General features: G+C 61.5%; 1 protein-coding gene across 2 annotated transcripts; it reads left to right on the top strand.

Annotated features, from left to right (window-relative positions):
• The first annotated feature begins 1,843 nt into the window (after positions 1-1,843).
• PTPN23 (protein tyrosine phosphatase non-receptor type 23) lies at positions 1,844-19,847 on the top strand. 2 transcript variants are annotated; one of them, XM_065628683.1, is made up of 25 exons: positions 1,844-1,946; positions 4,330-4,404; positions 5,194-5,321; positions 5,551-5,627; positions 7,044-7,093; positions 8,073-8,204; positions 8,530-8,610; positions 9,448-9,579; positions 9,804-9,851; positions 10,101-10,157; positions 10,811-10,869; positions 11,367-11,446; positions 11,657-11,771; positions 12,219-12,284; positions 12,631-12,776; positions 13,639-13,959; positions 14,378-14,532; positions 14,649-14,800; positions 14,962-15,141; positions 15,332-17,558; positions 18,212-18,393; positions 18,604-18,708; positions 18,806-18,944; positions 19,032-19,145; positions 19,216-19,847. In XM_065628683.1, the coding sequence occupies exons 1-25, from the start codon at positions 1,863-1,865 to the stop codon at positions 19,741-19,743; spliced, it is 5,433 nt and encodes a 1,810-aa protein (XP_065484755.1). In that variant the 5' UTR covers positions 1,844-1,862; the 3' UTR covers positions 19,744-19,847. The 2 variants fall into 2 exon arrangements, with proteins under 2 accessions (XP_065484755.1, XP_065484754.1); XM_065628682.1 differs by having other exon boundaries at positions 18,209-18,393.
• The last annotated feature ends 257 nt before the right edge of the window (positions 19,848-20,104 follow it).

Genomic DNA, 20,104 nt, shown 5'->3' with positions numbered 1-20,104 from the left:
GCTGGATGGGACCCCCTGCAGCCCCCCAGGACCCTCGTGTCCCCCAGCTGCCCCAGGATGGGCCTGGGGTCCCCAAAAACTGCCACACAGCTTGGGGACCCTGCCAGGGATGCAGGGGGCTGGGGAGGCAGGTTGGCTGCAGTGGTGGTGGGGTGGGGTGGGATCAATGGAAGGGGAATAGGGTGGTGGAGGGGGATGGAGGGCGGTGGGGTGGGATCTGTGGGGTGGGATGAGTGGATGGGATGGAATCTCTGGGATGGGGTGGGCAGGGTTCTGCTGGATAAGGTAGGATGGATGGGACAGGATCAATGGGTTGGGATAGAACCAAGGGGATGAGATCCACAGAATGGGATGGAATGTGGTGAGATGAATGGATGGGATGAGGGCGGTATATATGGACTGGGATGGGATCCATGGGGTGGGATCTGTTGGGATGAAGTGGGATGAATGGATGGGATGGAATCTCTGGGATGGGGTGAGGCGATAGGTGTGATCTATGGGATGGGGTGGGGTGAGATGGGATCTATGAGCTAGGCTGGGATCTATGGGCTGGGATCCGTTGGGATGGGATGTACAGGTGGGATGGAATCTCTGGGGTGGGGTGGGCTGAGATCTGTGAGATGGGATGGGGTGAGATGGGATCTATAGCATAGAGTGGGATGTGGGGAGATGGACAGGATGGGATGGATGAGCTGGGATCAGCTGGGATGGGATGAATGGGTGGGATGGGATCTCTGGGGTGGGATGGGGTGAGATCTGTTGGATGAGGTGAGGTGGGATGGGGTGGGATCCATGGGGTGGGATGAGATGTGGTGAGAGGGACGGATGGGATGGGGGGGATGTGATCTATAGACTGGGATCCTTGGGGTGGGATCTGCTGGGATGGGGTGTCCCTATTACCCAGTGTCCTGGTGTCCCCGTGTCCCAGGTCCTGAGATCTCTGCCACCCTGTGTCTCAACGTCCTTGTGTCCCAGATCCCGATGTCCTTGTGTCCCTGACATGCAATGTCCCAATGTCACTGTGTCCCAAGATCCCTGGGTCCTGATGTCCCCATGTCCTGGGTCCCGATGGCCCTGGGCCCCAGTGTCCCTGATACCCACTGTCCCAATGTCCCCACATCCTGATGTCCCTGCATTCCAGGCCCCAATGTCCCCACATCCCATGTCCCGACGTCCTCGTGAGAAGGGCTGGAACCTTAAATTTAAATATATGTCATGATACTGGCAGAGCCACAGGAGATCAAGGGAAAAAGGCTAATTAACAGGGCTAATTAACTACACCAATTCAAAGGAGGATGCCTTAAAAGTATTCAAGCCCTACGACACAGCTCCAAAAGAATTCACATTTTGGTTATTCAATTAATCTCTCAGTTGGCAGTTTTTTGGCCAGTTCCGGTCAGGACTGGAAGCCTTTGCCGTTATCATGGCACAGGTTTCTTGGCCCAGCTCCCCGGTCGCGCTCAGCGGTTCAGCTCACATGTTAATAGACAGGAGATGGTTTATTTTGTGCTATTTGATATAACCGGGCCCGGTGCCCTCGGGCCTACACTAGGCCCGGCCTGACTGGGGACGGCCGTTGCCATAGGAACCGCCGGTGCCCTTCCGGGGGGCGGGGCGTCGCCATGGCAACACCCGTCTCCCCCTATCAGCGAGCGCGGCGTCGCCATGGGAACAACCCTCGCCCCGCCTTCAGGAGGCGGGCGCAGCGTCGCCACGGGAACGCCGCAGGGAGGGCGGGGCGTCGCCATGGGAACGGCACCTCATAGGGCGCGGCGGCACCGGAAGGGGCGTGGCCGGGCGGGAGGACTCGGTTTCCCGTGAGGCCCCGCGTCGGCGGGCGGTTCCGGCGGGCGCAGGCCGGGATGGAGGCCGTGCCCCGCATGCCCATGATCTGGCTGGACCTCAAGGAGGCCGGGGAGTTCGCCTTCAACGCCGCCGTCAAGAAGGTGGGGCCGGGGCCGAGGTCGGGGTCGGGGTCGGGGTCGGGGGAAGCGGCCGGAGCCTGTGGGGGACCCGGGAAGGGCGGGTGGGGCCTGCGAGGGGCGGGGCGGGAGCGGCCTGTGAGGGGCCTGGGGGGAGGTGGGTGTTTGTGAGGGGGAGGAGGGGTCTGTGAGGGGTGTTTGGGGTCTGTGAAGAAGAGAAGTGCTTGGGGAGGGGGGTTTGTGAGAGAGGGAGGTGCTTGGGGGGTGGGAAATAGGGGGATCGGGGGCTCCCTGAGGGTTATTTGGGATCTGTGAGGGAGAGGAGTGCTTGGGGGGGAGAGAGGGGGTCTCTGGGATCTGTGAGGGATGGGAATGCTTGGGGTGTGTGTTTGGGGGGGGTCAGTGGCTCCTGGAGGGGTGTGTGGGGTCTGTGAGGATAAGGATGGTCTGAAAGAGGAAGAGGGGATCTGTGGGGAGTGTTTGGGGTCTGTGAGGAAGGGGAGTGCTTAGGGCGTGGGGCAGGGCGGGTGAGGAGTCTTTGGGGTGCAGAGAGTTGGGGATTTTGGGGGGACCCTGGTGGAGCAGGGGGTTGTAGCAGGGGGTGTGGGGAGGGGTTGGGGTGTTGGGGGGAGTGTCTGGCAATGGGGGTGATTGGAGCAGCGCTGTGGGGCACTGGGCAGGCAGGGCCCTGGGGGGCTCTGGGATGTGATGGGGCAGAGAGAGACGCACCGGCTGGGTCCGCTCTATGGGGGGAGCAAGGCCAAGAGCCCATCTGTGCCCCATCACCCCCCCGGCTTGGCCCCGCCACCTCCTCAGGGCTGCAGGACCTTCCTCCCTGGGCCAGCGGGTCCGCAGAGTTTGGGAAGGGGGGAGCCCTGGGGCTGTCCCCACCCCGGGGAGAGCCTTTGCTGGCCACCTTGGGGACGAGCGGTGAGTTGGCAAGTCCGTCCCCGCTGCATGTGACTGTGCTGACTCCCGAGTCACCGGGTCCGGCATTGCCAGTGTCGTTAGGAGTTCCGGGGTGGCGATGGCTGAGCCCTTGCATCTCCGTTCCCTCCACTCTCATGTCAAAGGGAGGAACTGGGGAGCGGGGATCCAGTTATCCCACCGCCAGCAGGCCAGGCTGGCTGATGCTCCGCCAGTTAAAAGCCCCCAGCTCTTCGCAGCACCATCAGAGGGAGGCTGAGAATTCGGTGGGTGTGAGGTGACGGGCTCCTTCCCCTGCGGGGAACACGACCTGTCCCTGGCGGGGACTGACCCGATGGCTTAAGGGAGCTGAAGTGCTTAACAAAGCCGCTGTAAACAAGCTCCACCTATGGCCGGTGCTTCCTAGTGCCGCCTCCGGATGAAAATCATGATTTATTGATGTGGAAGGAGGATGGGGGGGTGGTTTCTGCGTTCGTGCCATCGCCTGCGTCCCACCCCACGGCTTTTTGGAGTGCTGAGGGGATTTGGTGTCCTTCCGGACCCCAGCAGTGACATTAGTGTGACAGAGACGTCCCTGCAGCAGGAGGAAGAGTGACCCAGCTGAGTCATGCCGTGTGGGCTGGGACAAGGTGTGGCAGCCGTCAGCAGTGCCACAAGCCTCGCTGTGACACCTCATGGGAGCTGTGGCAGAGGGGATGGTGGCCTCCAGCTCCGAGCTGGGCCTGAAGGATGGTGACTTATCAAAAGTGGGTTGTTCAGGGCATTTTTGTGTGTGGCAGCAGGCAGAAATGTGTTTTGTGAGCCAGGGGGTGTTTGATGGAAACACGCTTGTGAGAAGTGATGGGGAGTAGAAACCCGGCACCCTGATTGAAACAGAGTGGGAGGAGAGGAAACTTACCTGGTTTCTCCAGCGCTGAGTGGCCTTAACCTTGAGATTAAGTGCCAGAGGGCACAGGCAGCCCTTCAAATGTCCCCAAGGTCCCTTAGCCTGGCAGTTCTGGGTTTCGGCCGTGCCCAGGGCTGCCAGGGAGGTGGAGGATCCCTGCCCGGAGCCTTGGAGGATCCCGAGCTGCCTGCAGTCGGGCAGCGCCGCGTCTTCCAATGCCGTTGTGATCCAAGGGGTGTGGAAACCCTCGCCAGAGGCAGGTTTGGGGAGACGGAATCCGGGACCTCATGGCCCCTCGATTCTGGATTTTCTGCCCCAGCTCCGAGGTCCCTGTTGGCTCCTGGCACATGCTGCATCGGTGCCTCTCCCCAGGGTGGTGTTTCCACAGGACCTTGCACCCCGACTTTGCATTAAGCTGAGGTTCAGCGGGAGCCGGGCAAGATTTTGGGGGGCAAACAAGTCCCTGCATGCTGCCAGCCCCATCACAGGGGCTTCTCCTGGGCTTTCCTGCAGAGCTACCGGTTGTAGCTCCGGCACAAGGCTGGGAAGGTCACTCTGGGTGTCAGGGCTCTCACTCCTCTCTTCCTCTTCCAGTTTGTCCTGAAGAACTATGGGGAGAACCCAGAGAATTACAACGAGGAGCTGCGGAAGCTGGAGCAGCTCCGGCAGGTAAGCGGGGCTTTGTCCCAGACCCCTCGCAGCACCAGTGGGATCTGCCAGAGCTCAACCAGGAGAGCTGATTCATCAAGGACACGTCTGCTGGCTCCCACCACCTCCCCGCACCAGGAGCTGTGCCAAAACACCACCGTGGCTGCTCCTCTTCCTCATCGGTGGCCCATGGACAAGGCTTCTGGCAAGGAGTGTGCAGGGTTGAGTATTAGGGCTCTGTTGTGTCCGCCTCCCAGAATTTGGGGGGTTTTGTGTTGAATTCAAATTCCTGTTTGGGGAAGGAATCGCCTGAGGTCTTTGCAGGGAAGAAATCAGCCCTTTGCTCTAAGCTCCAGAGCCCAAACACTTGTGTTAGTCACTGGGGTCATCGATTTGGGGGCCACCGAGCAGGTCGGAGGCCCTGGGCAGCTGGTACTTGAGCCACGGGTGGCAAAACCGGCTGGAGAGGGTCAGAGACTCGCCCCGAGCTGGCACCAGTGCCAGTTTGTGCCGTGCTGTGGGTTTTGTAGTGAGGTCATAAGCCTAACGTGCAGACTGGAGCTTCATCCCCAAACCGGTTGCTCTGGATCCATAAAGCTGCTCCCTCCAGCCTCATTTTTAGGTGAACAGACCTGTTTTTCCACTTGATCCCATGTTTGGCGGCCGATGCCGGGCTCTGGCCATCCCCTCCTGCCCGCAGATCTCACCACGAATCAGACCGGTGCCTGTTCCTGCCCAACATGTCACCCTGAGTGCGGTCCCGTCCCCAAGGCAGCCTCTTCCTCTTCCTCTCTCCCCTCTCCCCTCCAGAGCGCTGTCAACGTCCCCCGGGACTTTGAGGGCTGCAGCACGCTGCGCAAGTACTTCGGCCAGCTCCACTACCTGCAGAGCCGTATCCCCATGGGCGCCGAGCAGGAGGCGGCGGTGCCCATTGCGTGGTGAGTGGGGTGTCTGTGCGGTTATAAAGCCAAAGCTGCCTGGAGCGCGTTGTCCCACCACTGCAGGCACCTTGATTTGATGCCCATGGAGACACCAGGCAGGAGGGTCCCTGCTCCAAACCTCTGCGGGAACGCGGCTCCTGGCAACCCCTTCTCCTGGCATGTGGCCCATGCCCAGTAACACCAGTGCCTCTGTCTACAGCTGGTAACTGGGCTTCTTTCCTCGCAGGACTGAGATCTTCTCAGGCAAGACAGTGACACATGAGGATATCAAGTACGAGCAGGCGTGTATCCTCTACAACCTGGGTAAGGTCCTGGGGACCGACTGCCTTTTAGAATCACAGAATCATTTTGGTTGGAAAAGACCATCAAGGTCATTGAATCAAACCATTCCCCCACTCCTGGCACTGCCCCATGTCCTGAGAACCTCATCTCTGTTTGTCCAACCCCTCCAGGGATGGTGACTCCACCACTGCCCTGGGCAGCCTGTTCCAATGCCCCACAGCCCTTTGGGGAAGAAATTGTTCCCCAGATCCAACCTCAACCTCCCCTGGCGCAACTTGAGGCCGTTTCTTTGTGTCCCTGTCTCCCCTCAGCTCCTCTTCTCCAGGCTGAACCCCCAGGTCCCTCAGCCGCTCCCATCACACTTGTGCTCCAGCCCCTTCCCCAGCTCCGTTCCCTTTTCTCAACTCGCTCCAGCACCTCAAGGCCTTTCTTGGCATGAGGGGCCCAAAACTGCCCCCAGGATTCAAGGTTTGGCCTCCCCAGTGCCCAGCACAGGGACGGTCACTGCCCTGGGCCTGCTGGCCACACCAGTGCTGGTACCAGCCAGGATGCTCGTGGCCTTTTTGGCCACCTGGGCAGACTCCAAGGCTGGTGCTTAGCGTCAGATCTCACCAGAATTTGACTTTGTCTCCTCTTTGTCCCTCCTGGTCGTGCACTGCCCCGCATTGTGCTCAGAAGTCGCACAAAGGAGGGTGACATTGGGTTGCGACATTATAAATGCCCTTTCTGGCACAGTGACAGCCGCAGTCGGGCTTTGCCCAGCTCACCTAGCACCCCGTCCCTGCAAAAACTGCAAATGGCTGTAAAACCAGCAAATCTCACCCTTGAGCCTGTCCCTTGCTCTCCAACCACAGACAATCATGGCTCAGAGTGGGGTTTTTTTGGGAGGTGTCACTCAGCCCCTGGACACTTAACGCAGCTCAACTCTCCCAGCTGACCGCACATGGGTTTAGCTTAAACCACACACAGGGTTTGGCTTAAACCACACAGAAGTTTGGCTTAAACCGCACGCACTGCAGGGCCACACACTCCATAGCACAAGGCAGTGGGAGCCAGTGTGATGCCCAGGTCCCTTTCAAGAGGTGACTGCTCCCTAGAAGTTGTAGAAGCATGTCTGTTAAGTCAGGACGGTGTTAGATACTCACTTTTTAATCCTTAGATACTCACTTTTTAATACCAAGGGTTTATTTCCAGCCCAGGACTCTCCTGTGCTGAATGACTGATGTGTGTGGTCGTTCACGCCGGTGCCCTGTGGCACCTCGAGTGCCACATTCCCCACGTCCCTCTGGCACCGTGAGCCAGCTGGGTGCTGCTGGGTGCCCCTGGCCGCCTCGCCACAGGTTTAGGCTTCTCCTACAAGACCCCCGGTGTCTGGGAGCGGTGAGAAGGGCCTGGCAGGATCCCCTCATCCCCTGAGCCACTGTCCTCTCTCCACAGGTGCGCTGCACTCCATGCTGGGCGCCATGGACAAGCGAGTGTCTGAGGAGGTAACGATCCCCCGCGTCCTCCCATGGTGACTTCTTTTCTCTCCCGTGGGGTTAACAGCTGAGCGCCAAGGACTTCTCCTCCGTGCCCTGGGTGGTGACAAGCCTCTCGGTGTCACACACCAGCTCGGGGTGGCTGCTGTCACCCAGTAGAGCGTTACAAGGGGCCACCCCCTCATGGTTGTGGCTGTCGCTGCTCTGGTGACACTCTGTCTGCTCACTGGCCAATATGACCCTCCTCCCTCAGAAGGGACAGATCTTGTTGTCCCCAGACCAGGGTTCTGTACCTGGTGTGCATACAAATGAGCCAGATTAGCACACAGAGATGAGATATTGTTCGTTACAGAGTTGTGCAGGTCTGGATGCTGGAATAAAGCCAGGAGCCAGCAGGAAAAGTAATGGGCATTATATACAAAATCTTATCACTGTGTTTGCACCCTAAAAAGCCAGTTGGTTACACATTTGCATATTACATTACATAATCTTTTTAGCATATAATGAGCAACGTCCAGCTAAAGGACACTTTATCCAACAACGTCGAGATATGCGTTAAAGCGACTCAGCTAATTGCATGGCTTCAAATTGTCTAAAGCTGCAAGGTCAGGAGCATCTGTAGTTCATGATCAGGTGTTTTGCAAGTCACTCTTTGTTATATGAGCAGACCAACCTAAAACTGAAAGGATTTCCATATCTTTTGGTTAGTCGTTGCAGATAGGATTTGTTCTTTTAAGCAATGACAACAATCTGATGCTATTTGGGACACACACGGGGCTTTTTAGAGCCCCGAGGACTCACCCCAGGCTTCTGGCGGCTGCTTTTTGAGGTCTTGGAGAAGGCAGGGAGCATCGAACCCCCACTGAGCTGGGGTTTATCGCCCCAATGCCCTGTGTGAAGGGAGGCAGCTGCTTTTCCAGTCTTCTCTACACGTTCCTGATGTCTGGCAGCATGTATACGCCCGACACACGTCCTCCTGTCCCCTCAGGGCATGAAGGTTTCCTGCACCCACTTCCAGTGCGCAGCCGGCGCCTTCACCTACCTGCGCGATCACTTTCCCCACTCCTACAGTGTCGACATGAGCCACCAGATCCTCAACCTCAACATCAACCTCATGCTGGTAGGAACTGGGCTCTGCTGCTGTCAGGGTACTGGTGACACCGGGACGGCTTCTTGTACGTGTCGGGGGCAGCTGCTGCTTGACTGGGAGAAGGGGGTTTGTGGGTTTGGGGTGCTGTGGGCAAGAGGGGATCCGTCCCGTTGGGGGGAAGGAGGTTTGGGGAGGCGGTGAGGAAGAGGAGGGAAGGCTCTGAGCATCCCTTGAGGCTGGTGGTGACTGTGCTTGAATGATCCCTTGAGAAAGGGGCTGTAGCTGAGGGGTCCTGGCACTGGTTTGGACATGGAGGTGTCATGGAAACTGAATATTCCCCTCTGCTCTTCGGCAGGGCCAGGCGCAGGAGTGTCTCCTGGAGAAATCCATGCTGGACAACAGGAAGAGTTTCCTGGTGGCACGGATCAGCGCCCAGGTGAGCTCCTGGGGGGGAACTCTGCCACGGAAGAGGCTCTGGAGGGACGCGGTGACATCTGGAGGGACCAGGAGAAGTGGGGTCCTGGAACCTTGGGAAGTTCAACAAGGCCATGTGCAAGGTCCTTCCCCTGGGTTGGGACAACACAAATGCAGGCTGGGGGATGAGGGGATGGGGAGCAGCTCTGCAGAGAAGGACTTGAGGGCACTGGGGGATGAAAGATGGGAAATGACCCGACAACATGCACTGGCAGCCCAGAAACCACCCGTGTCCCGGGCTGTGTCACCAGCAGGTTTGGGGGGATCCTGCCCCTCTGCCCCGCTCTGTCTGACCCCCCTGCAGTGCTGGTCCAGCTCTGGATCCCCAGCACAGGACACACATGGACCTGCTGGAGAGGGGCCAGAGGAGCCCCAGAAATGATCCGAGGCTGGAACAGCTCTGCTGGGAGGACAGGCTGAGAGAGTTGGGGGGTTCAGCTGGAGAAGAGAAGCTCTGGGGAGACATTATTGCTGCCTTTCCAGACTTTTAAGAGGCCCATAAAGATGGGGACAGACTTTTGAGCGGGGCCTGTTGCGATAGGACAAGGGGTGATGGTTTTAAACTAAAGGAAGGAGATTCAGGCCGGACATGAGGAAGGAATTGTTGGCCCTGAGGGTGGTGAGAGCCTGTCCCAGGTTGGCCAGAGAGGTGGTGGCTGAACCATCCCTGGAGACATCCCAGGCCAGGCTGGATGGGGCTCTGAGCAACCTGAGCTGGTGCAGATGTCCCTGCTCATGGCAGGGGGGGCACTGGGGGAGCTGGGAAGGTCCCTTTCCAACACTGTCCCTCTCCCTGCAGGTGGTGGATTACTACAAAGAGGCCTGCCGGGCGCTGGAGAACTCGGAGACTGCCTCGCTGCTGGGCAAGATCCAGAAGGACTGGAAGAAGCTGGTGCAAATGAAAATCTATTATTTTGCTGCTGTGGCCCATGTAAGTGGGGAGACAAACTGGGGAGGGGGCTGCTTGGCTGTGGCGAGGGGACCTGCCCTGTGCTCCCACCCCCATTTTGGGCTGCTCATGCCTGCTGTGGAGCGGTACTCACCTCAACATGACTGATGAGGGGGCTTTGGCTTCTCTGGGGTTGTTTTTGCCCGTTTCAAAGATTTCCCTCGACTTCAGGAGCTCTGACACCCCTCATGTGTATTTTCTCGCAGCTGCACATGGGAAAACAGGCCGAGGAGCAGCAGAAGTTTGGGGAAAGGGTAAGGAGATCCCATCCGGGCAGGGCTTTGGGTCATGGTCCTGCTCTGGGAGAGCTGAGTCCTGGAGGAGGTTGTCACACTGATGGCACTGGGGACATGAGTGTGTCACCAATGATGTCCTCCCTCCCACCAGCGTTTGTGGGTGTTCTCAGCCCCGTTACGCTGCAGGAGGCTGCAGCTGGTGATGGTCTTGCGCAAAGCAAAGGGCACCTACTTCTGCGCCAGCCCTAATTCCCAGTCTCTCTGCAGGTCATCTACTTCCAGAGCGCTCTGGATAAACTCAACGAAGCGATCAAACTGGCGAAGGTGCGTTCCGCTCCACCTCAGAGCAGTAATTGTGGATTTTTTTCAAAGTTCCTGTGCTGATCAGCAGCTTGGGCCAGTGGGATGCCAGAGTGGGAAGACGGGAAATGTTGGTGGCAGTTTAAGAGCTTTCCTTGTTGTTGACTGAGTTGGCAAACCTGTGGTGGCTTCTCAAAGCATCACTTTGCTTCCTCTGTGACATCCCGAGGCTCTGGTGTCTCCTGGCTGCTGGTTCTGCCAGGGCTTTGTAGAGTTAGAATCGTTTTGGTTGGAAAAGCCCCTCGAGATCATCAAGTCCAACTGTTCCCCCACCTCTAGCACTGCCCTGTGTCCCTGAGAACCTCATCTCCGTCTGTCCAACCCCTCCAGGGATGGTGACTCCACCACTGCCCTGGGCAGCCTGTTCCAATGCCCCACAGCCCTTTGGGGAAGAAATTGTTCCCCAGATCCAACCTCAACCTCCCCCAGCGCAACTTGAGGCCGTTTCTTTGTGTCCCTGTCTCCCCTCAGCTCCTGTTCTCCAGGCTGAACCCCGCAGGTCCCTCGGCCGCTCCCATCACACTTGTGCTCCAGACAACTCTTTAGGGGGCTGCCACTGGCTGCAGGGATGGTGACACACGTCCCCTGCCCACGCTGACTCACTCTTGTTCCTGCAGGGCCAGCCAGAAACCGTCCAGGAAGCCCTGAGGTTCACCATGGATGTGATCGGTGGCAAGTGAGTCCCTGTGCAGGGCACCCCTGGACATGACTGTCCTGCTTCTCTGGGGGTTGGAAGTGTGTGGTGGCCGCAGTGGCCTGGGGAGTGTCCCCAGCGTCCCCTGAGGTGCAGAGTGAAGTGGCGAGTGTCCCCAGTGTCGCCCCAGATGCAGAGCCAAGCGGGGAGTGTCCCCAGTGTCCCTTGGGGAGCATTCTTAGTGTCCCCCAAGGCACAGACCCAAGCGGCGAGCATCCCCAGTGTTCCCCCAGATGCAGAGCCAAGCAGGGAGCGTCCCCAGTGTTCCCCAAGGTGCAGAGCCAAGCGGGTAGTGTCCCCAGTGTTCCCCGGGGTGCAGAGGCAAGCACTCCGTGCTCCCCAAGGCTCTGTGGATGTGTGGCTGCCAGGAAATCTGCTCTTCACCCTCCCTGGAGCAAGCCCAGGAGAGGCAGAGCCTGATCCCACAGCTCGGGGAGCCGGGGGTGCCCTCTGCTCCTCACCAAACTTCTTGTTTCCAGGTACAATTCAGCCAAAAAGGACAATGACTTCATCTACCATGAGGCCGTGCCTGCGCTGGACACCCTGCAGTCCGTGAAAGGTGAAGATGGGCCGTGTCCTCTCCTGCCAGCTCCCGATGGGACGCGTGGTGACACCCGGTGAATCCACGGGGTTCTGGCACCTTTGGAGCCTTTGTGCCGTGGTGGGGATCTGCTGGGAGTGAAGGTGTTGAGCACGAGGACCCGTTTTGGGAACAAGCAGCTCCTCGTGCAGGTGTCAGACAGGTGTGTGTTGTGTGTTTGCTCCCCAGGTGCCCCCTTGGTGAAAGCTCTTCCCGTCAACCCCACGGATCCAGCTGTCACCGGCCCTGATATATTTGCCAAACTGGTGCCCATGGCTGCTCACGAGGCCTCGTCCCTCTACAGGTGGGTCCTGGGTGGGCACCAGAGCTGGAAAACTGGCCGGTCACTGAGCTGGGGGTGCAAATCTGTCACCGAGCTGGGGACCTCGAGCTCCAGCACCAAGCTGAGGACACAGATCTCTGTCACCAAGCTCAACAAGGAGCCTGTGCCCCAGCCCAGCCTCTCCACAGGCCGAGGGGAGCTGGAGGGGACCAAACTGGCTGCTCTGGTTTCCTTGGGGAGCCACCGGTGTCCCCAAGTTGTCCCTGTGGCTGCCTCCTCTCCAGCATCACTCCTGGCAGCTGGAGCTGCTCTTGCTGCCCCAAAGGATGCAGGGGACAGGCCTGGGGACGGATGAGGCTCCAGCCGGTCCCCGCAGGGCTCAAAGCTCTTGTGGTTGATGGTGGAGGTTTCCTTACTCCTGTTGCAGCACTAAAACATTAATTTTTAAATTTTTCTTTTGTCCTCCAGTGAGGAGAAGGCCAAGCTGCTGCGAGACGTGATGGCAAAGATCGAAGCCAAGAACGAAGTGCTGGAGTACGTGTGAGCCGTACCCGAGCGGGGCCCTGGGCGCTTCCTCCCCGCGCAGGGTTCTGGGCTCCCTGTGACTTGTCACAGGGGTGTCCCCACTGTCCCCTCCCTGGATTTCCCCACCCTGACACCAGTGGGAGCACAGACTTCCCTGATCTGCCACCCTCACACCAGCTCTGGGGCAGACCCCATTCCCAGCATGTTCCAGTCCCAGCGACTGGTCCCCAAATCCACCCTGTGGCTCTGCTCAGGCCATGAGGGGTGACACTGCCCCCCAAGTTCACTGTGGTTTGGGCTGGGGGGACCTAGGGGGACTCTGCTGCCACTCAGGAGCTTGTTCTGTCCCCCGCAGCCAGTTCATGGACTCCCTGCAGCTGGACCCCGACACTGTGGACAACCTGGACATGTACAGCCACATCCCCCCAGTCCTGATGGAGAAATGCGCCGCGCTCAGCGTCCGCCCCGACACCGTCAAAAACCTCGTCCAGTCCATGCAGGGTGAGGACACAGGGACACACAGGGGACACGGGGGTGTCTGGGCTGGCCCTGGGGACATGCTGCTCCCTGCCTGGGGGGTGGCGTTGGGAACGGCCACCGTGGTGGCCAGTTCTTTGTCCATATAAATTCTTTCACTTCTAAGTGATTTTCCCGCTGGCTGCTTGTGGGGGATCAGAACAGTTTGGGTTGGAGGGACCTTCCCAGCTCCCCCAGTGCCCCCTCTGCCATGAGCAGGGACATCTGCACCAGCTCAGGTTGCTCAGAGCCCCGTCCAGCCTGGCCTGGGATGTCTCCAGGGGTGGTTCAGCCACCACCTCTCTGGCCAACCTGGGACAGGCTCTCACCACCCTCAGCATCGAAAATTTCTTGCTGGATGCTGCTTCCTCACAACCAAGGGAGTCGGTGCTGTCGGAGCCTGTTGTGAGCATCTCCCCAGTGCAAATGACTCTGAACCCAGCACTGGGTGCTTGGGCTGTGATGTTCTTGTCTTTAGGACGAGAGGAAATGGCCTCAGGTTGCGCCAGGGGAGGTTGAGGTTGGATCTGGGGAACAATTTCTTCCCCAAAGGGCTGTGGGGCATTGGAACAGGCTGCCCAGGGCAGTGGTGGAGTCACCATCCCTGGAGGGGTTGGACAGACGGAGATGAGGTTCTCAGGGACATGGGGCAGTGCCAGGGCTGGGGAACGGTTGGACTTGATGATCTCGAGGGGCTTTTCCAACCCAAACGATTCTGTGATTCTCTCCTCACTCATGACCAGATTTATTCTTCAGACTGCTGGGTCAATGCCTGGCGTCAAGTCTGGAATAAAAAGACACCAGGATCGCTCGTAGCCGCTGGCTCAGTCCATGTCTCTCCATGCAGTGCTCTCCGGGGTCTTCACCGACGTGGAAGCTTCCCTGAAGGAGATCCGAGACCTCCTGGAGGAGGACGAGGCTCAGGAGCGGAAGCTCCAGGAGCTGCTGGGGAAGGTCCCGGCCCCCCAGGGGTCCTCCCCGCTGCCATCCCCAGGGCTGGCCGAGGTCAGCAAGGAGTGCGCCAAGTACCTGGAGGTGCACGAGAAGGCCAGCTTCACCAACACCGAGCTCCACAAGGCCATGAACCTCCACATCGGCAACCTCCGCCTGCTCAGCGGGCCACTGGAGCAGGTCCGCGCCGCGCTGCCCTCCCCGGCCTTGACTGAAGGTGAGCGGTGCTGCACTCTGGGATGGTTCCAGCTGTGTTTGTGGCCACCCTGACCTCAAAACCACACCCTGGGGAGGTTCTGGCCATGCTCAGGGTCATCCTGACCTCAAAACTGCACCCCGGGGGAGTTCTGGCCATGCTCATGGTCATCCTGTCCTCAGAACCACATCCTGGGGGTGTTCTGGCTGTGCTTGTGGTCCTTCTGACCTCAAAACTGCACCCTGGTGGGGTTCTGGCCATGCTCATGGTCATCCCAACCTCAAAACTGCATCTTGGGAGGTCATTTGGCCATACTCATGGTCACTCTGACCTCAAAACTGCACCCTGGTGGGGTTCTGGCCATGCTCATGGTCACTCTGACCTCAAAACCTCACCCCGGGCTGCGGTGCGGCTGCTCAGAACATTCCCGTCCCTGCAGACGACAAGCAGGTGCTGCAGAACCTGAAGCGAATCCTGGGAAAGGTGCAGGAGATGCGGGACCAGCGCATGTCCCTGGAGCAGCAGCTGCGCGAGATGATCCAGAAGGATGATATCACCACCTCCTTGGTCACCACTGACCGCTCCGAGATGAAGGTGGGTGCCAGTTGCCGCGTTTGGGGATGTCCTGCTGGGGCTGGAGCCCTTCCCAACCTTCCCTTGAGGCCTCCCTGGCCACCTGCACCCACTTAAATCCCCCCATCTCTCGCCAGAAACTCTTTGAGGAGCAGCTGAAGAAGTACGACCAGATCAAGGTCTACCTGGAGCAGAACCTGGCCGCCCAGGAGAACGTCCTGAAGGCCCTGACGGACGCCAACGTCAAATACGCGGCCGTGCGCAAGGCCCTGGCCGAGGTGGAACACAAGTGAGTGGGGAGGGGATTCTCTGGGGCGGTTCTGGGTGTCCTGGGGGTTCAGGTGAATGGGAACAACCCTCTCCCACCGCAGGTGTCCATCCCAGGTGGGTGCTAGTGGGTTCCTCAGGTCCCAGGAGCAGGGCCACCCAGTTCTGTTTGCATCCCCCCAGGTGGAACACAACCGTCCAGACCTTGGTGGCCTCCTACGAAGCCTACGAGGACCTGATGAAGAAATCGCAGGAGGGGAAGGACTTTTACACCGATCTGGAGGGCAAAGCCACCAAACTGCTGGAGAAAGCCCGCGCCGCCTGCCAAGCCGCCGAGGCCACCAGGCAGCAGATCCTGGAGAAGTAGGTGGTGGCGTTACTGTCACCAACACATGGGCCGGGGCTGGAGGGGATGTAAAACTGGGGTTGGGGTCCTCGGTGTGGCACTCCTGGGAGGTGGGTGGCACCTTTGGGTGCTCTGGGCTGTGGTGGAGGGGTCGGTTTTTGTGGGTGCAGCCCCGCGCTGAGCCCCGCTGTCCCCCCTCCCCGGCAGGGAGCTGAAGAAGCAGCCACCCCCGCGCCCCACGGCCCCTAAACCCGCCCTGCCCAGGAAAGCGCCGGAGCTGGACGCCAGAGCGCTGGACGCCGCTGACCTGGCGGCGCTGCCGGAGCTGCCGGAGGAGCTGCGAGGCCTCCCCCCTGACATGCTGGCCGGTCACCTGGGCCACCTGCCCCCCCCCGCGCTGCCCCCTGCCCTGCGACCCCCACTGCAGCCCCTCGCCCGCTTCCCGGGGCCCCCGCTGCCCCCTGGCCACTACCGGCTACCGGCGGCACCCGCTGCGGCACCAGGACCCTTCACGGCCACCGGGGGAACCCCGGGGCCGCTGCTGCCGCCTTCTGCTCCCCAGGCTGCCGGGGGGGCTCCTGGTGCCGCCCCGGCTGCTGCTGCACCCCAGCTCTTCCCGGCCCCCCTGCTGATGCGAGGTGTGGTCCCAGTACAGCCCAGTACGGTCCCAGTACAGCCTGGCATGGTCCCGGTACAGCCCGGTGTGGTCCCAGTACAGCCCAGTACGGTGCCGGTGCAGCCCGGCACAGTCTCAGTGCATCCCAGTATGGGACCAGTGCAGCCCAGTACAGTACCAGTGCAGCCTGGCACGGTCCCAGTACAGCCCAGTATGGGACCAGCACAGCCCAGCGCAGTCCCAGTGCATCCCAGTACGGTCCCAGTGCAGCCCAGTACAGTCCCAGTGCAGCCTGGCTACGTGGGCCCCCATGTGCCCCCCCCTCGCTCGTCCCCCCAGCACGTTCTCCCCCCCGGCTCAGCCCCCTCCTACACCCTGGGCCAGCCGGGGGTGCCCCCCCCTGCCCCCCTGCGCCCCCCCCACCTGGGGGCAGCCCCCATGGGTGTCCCCGAGACCCCCCCAGGCCCCCGTCCGGCTACCACCACGGTGGACAGTGTCCAGGCCCCCATCCCCAGCTGCACCACCCCCCCCCGCCTCCCTGGCCCCTTCCTGCCCCCCCAGCGCCCAGGGGCCCCCCCGGCCCCCTTTGCCTACCCCCCGGGGGGGCTGCAGCCCTTTGGGCAGCCGGCCCAGCACCCATTTCCCCCTGGGCAGCACCCCCACACTTTCACCCCCCCTGCACAGCTGCAGCCCATGGAGGTGCCCCCCCGGCCCCAGGGGCAGTTCCCCCCAGGCCCCTTCCTGGGGGGCAGAGCCCATGTCCCACTGCCCTTCCAGCCCCCCGCCCGGCCCCCACTGCCCCCCCAGGCCCCCTTTGCCCAGCAGCCCTTCCCCGGGGGGCAGCAGCCCCCGTTACCCCCCCAGCTGTACCCCCTCCCCGGGCAGGACAAGCTGCCCTTCCCCAGGGCCCCTGGCCAGAGCGGGCCCACCCCCCGGCCCCTCCACACCACGCTGGGGGGGCTGCAGCCGCTGCCCCCCAACTCCCCCGCTCTGCCCTTCTGTCCCAGCCCTGCCCCCCCTGGCACCATGGCCATGGGCCCCCCCGGGCCCCCCCCTGCCAGCCAGGCCGGTCCCCACCATGTCACCCCCTCCGCCAGCCCCGGCCTGGTGGTCCAGGGTCCCCTGGTCCCCTCGCCAGCCCCTTCCCCACAGCCCCCCCTGCCCATGCAGCCCCCGGCACTGGTCCCCGGTTCCACCGGCCTGTCCCAGTGTCCCCCCCCCTCACTGACCCCCGCCGCGGCTCCCGGTGACGTCCCCTTCCAGCGCCAAAGCTCCTCCACCGACGACCTCCTGTCCTCCAGCCCCGAGAGCCAGCACGGGGGCTGCAAGGCGGGCGGGGGGCAGCCCCCTCTGCAGCCCACCAAGGCGGACGCCCAGGACGGGCAGAAGCCCCGAGCGGTGCAGCTGATCGAGAACGACCCCTATGAGAAACCCGAGCGGGTGCGGTGGCTGCTGGCGGAGCTGGAGCGGTTCCGTGCGCTGCTGGAGCGCCCGGGGGAGCTGGACGGCATCTGGAAGGAGCTGCAGGACGCGCAGGAGCGCGACGCGCGCCAGCTCTCCATCGCCATCGCCCGCTGCTACTCCATGAAGAACCGGCACCAGGACATCATGCCCTACGACAGGAACCGCGTGGTGCTGCGCTCGGGGAAGGACGATTACATCAACGCCAGCCGCGTGGAGGACCTGTCGCCTTACTGCCCCACCATCATCGCCACGCAGGCCCCGCTGCTGGGCACCGCCGCCGACTTCTGGCTCATGATCTATGAGCAGAAGGTCTCGGTTGTTGTCATGTTGGTGTCAGAACAGGAGCTGGACAAGGTAACGGCCTCGAGCTGGAAATGTGTTGCACCAGGGGAGGTTGAGGTAGGATCTTGGGAACTGTCCTGGGGGCGGTTTTGGGCCCCTCATGCCAAGAAAGGCCTTGAGGTGCTGGAGCGAGTTGAGAGAAGGGAACGGAGCTGGGGAAGGGGCTGGAGGACAAGTGTGATGGGAGCGGCTGAGGGAGCTGGGGGTTCAGCTGGAGAACAGGAGCTGAGGGGAGACAGGGACACAAAGAAACGGCCTCAAGTAGCGCCGGGGGAGGTTGAAGTTGGATCTGGGGAACAATTTCTTCCCCAAAGGGCTGTGGGGCATTGGAACAGGCTGCCCAGGGCAGTGCTGGAGTCACCATCCCTGGAGGGGTTGGACAGACGGACATGAGGTTCTCAGGACATGGGGCAGTGCCAGGGCTGGGGTATGGTTGGACTCCATGATCTTGGGGGCTTTTCCAACCAAAATGTTTCTGTGATTCTAAAACAGACCCATCCCTGGCAACAGGACTGGGGGCTCCCCCTCACCCCTCTCCTGCACTGGGTTCACTGCACAGCAGCTCCAGACCCTGATGGGGACCAGGGAGGCACAGGAGTGTCACCTAGGCAGGGTGTTAGAGGGTCACACTCCTGAAGGTTCCCCCTGTATCCCCCCCACAGCAGAAGGTGCTGCGGTACTTCCCCCCGGAGCGGGGCCAGCCCATGGTGCAGGGACCCATCACCCTCATCCTCACCGGCTTGAAGGTCACCCCCACGCACGTGGAGCGCATGATCACGCTGCAGTACTGTGACCAGAGCCTCAAGCGCACTGTGGTGCACCTGCAGTTCACCTCCTGGCCCGAGCTGTATGACGGGGGGCACAGGGGGAGTGGGAGCTTGCGGGGGGACCTGCTGTGGCTGGGGGGACCCCTGTGGGACCCCTGAGCTCCTTGGCTGGTGGGGGGTTCCAGCATGGGGTGTTTGGGGAGCAACGGTTCCTCGTGGAGGGGGGTTGAGAGTGGGACCTCCACCCTAATAAGTGTCCCCCCCGCCCTAAATGCCTGTTCCTCACCTAGGGGCCTGCCTGACAGCAAGGGGAGCCTCCTGCGTTTCATCCAGGAGGTGCACGGCCACTACCTGCACCAGCGCCCACTGCACACCCCAGTTGTCGTGCACTGCAGGTGAGCAGGTTGGGGGGTTCCCGTGGGGCTGGGGATGGGGGGTACCCCCCCCCAGGCTTGTCACTGCTTGGGGGGGGCCGGGGGGGTCTCTCCGCAGCTCCGGGGTGGGTCGCACCGGGGCGTTCTGCCTGCTGTACGCAGCCGTGCAGGAGGTGGAGGCGGGGAACGGCATCCCGGACCTGGCACAGCTGGTGCAGCGGATGCGGCGGCAGCGCAAGCACATGCTGCAGGAGAAGGTACAGGGGCCTGGGCAGGGGGCTGGACCCCCCCGGGGGTGTGTGGGGGTGTCACCTGCCTTCATCTTCTTCCTCCTCCTCCTGCAGCTCCACCTGAAGTTCTGCTATGAGGCTGTCCTGCTGCACGCCGAGCAGCTGCTGCACCGCCACGGCGTGGGCATCCCCGCTGTCCCCAAGGCCACCAACAGTGCCTCCCCCAAGGTGGGTGCAGGGGGAGGTGGCTGGAGGGGCTCTCCCACTCCCCCGAGCTCACAGAGCATCTCTCCCGCAGCTCTATGCCCCCCAGGACCCCCAGGACCTGGTGCTGGGGGGGGACGTCCCCATCAGCTCCATCCAGGCCACCATCGCCAAGCTCAGCATCAAGCCGGGGGGGGTCAGCGGGGAGCTGGGGGTGGGCTGGATGCCCGATCCTGCCCCCCCACCCGATGCCGTGGACACGGAGGTGACACCGGCGCTTCCCGACGGTGTGGCGGATGGAAGTGTCCTCGAGCCCTCCCCACCGCAGCCCCCCCTCCCCGAGCTGCCCCCTGACACCGAGAGCAGCAACCACATCACAGAGACCCCCGAGGTGCTGGGGGGGGAACCGGTGCCCCCCCCTGCTGCCCCCCTGTCCTCCCTGGAGCTGCTGGCGTCACTGACACCTGAGGCCTTCACGCTGGATGCGTCCCTCAAGGGCAAGCAGCGCATGAACAAGCAGAACTTCCTGCAGGCACAGCCAGGCGAGGGGCTGCGGGGCCCCCGGCCCAGCGACGACCCCCTCAGCATGCTGGACCCCCTCTGGACACTCAACAAGACGTGAGGTGGGGGGTGTCCCCCACCCCGGCCCCCCAGACCCAGCACTGCAGCCCTGGGCCCCTCCCTGCGGATGCTGCCGTCCCTGGTCACCCCAGTTTGGGACGGGAGTGGTGGGTGGGGGGCACGGGGGGCGCTGGGGGGGGTCCTGCCTTCCCCTGCCCCTCTGAGTCTCTCTGCTTTGTACAGGTGTCATCACATTCTTTGACTCCACTTAGAACTGATTTTTTTTTTCAGCTCTTTGCTACTACAATAAAGAGTTTGATCTGCAGTGGTGGTGTGGGGTGGGTGGGGGTGGGGGGGCTCACCTCCCACCCCAGTTTTTGGGGCAGTCCCAGGGGTGTCAGCAGCAGAGCAGCCACACTGGG

This window comes from Caloenas nicobarica, chromosome 2 (assembly GCF_036013445.1).
Source record: "Caloenas nicobarica isolate bCalNic1 chromosome 2, bCalNic1.hap1, whole genome shotgun sequence".
In the NCBI taxonomy this organism is placed as follows: Eukaryota; Metazoa; Chordata; class Aves; order Columbiformes; family Columbidae; genus Caloenas; species Caloenas nicobarica.
This window is presented reverse-complemented; position numbering and strand designations above follow the sequence as displayed.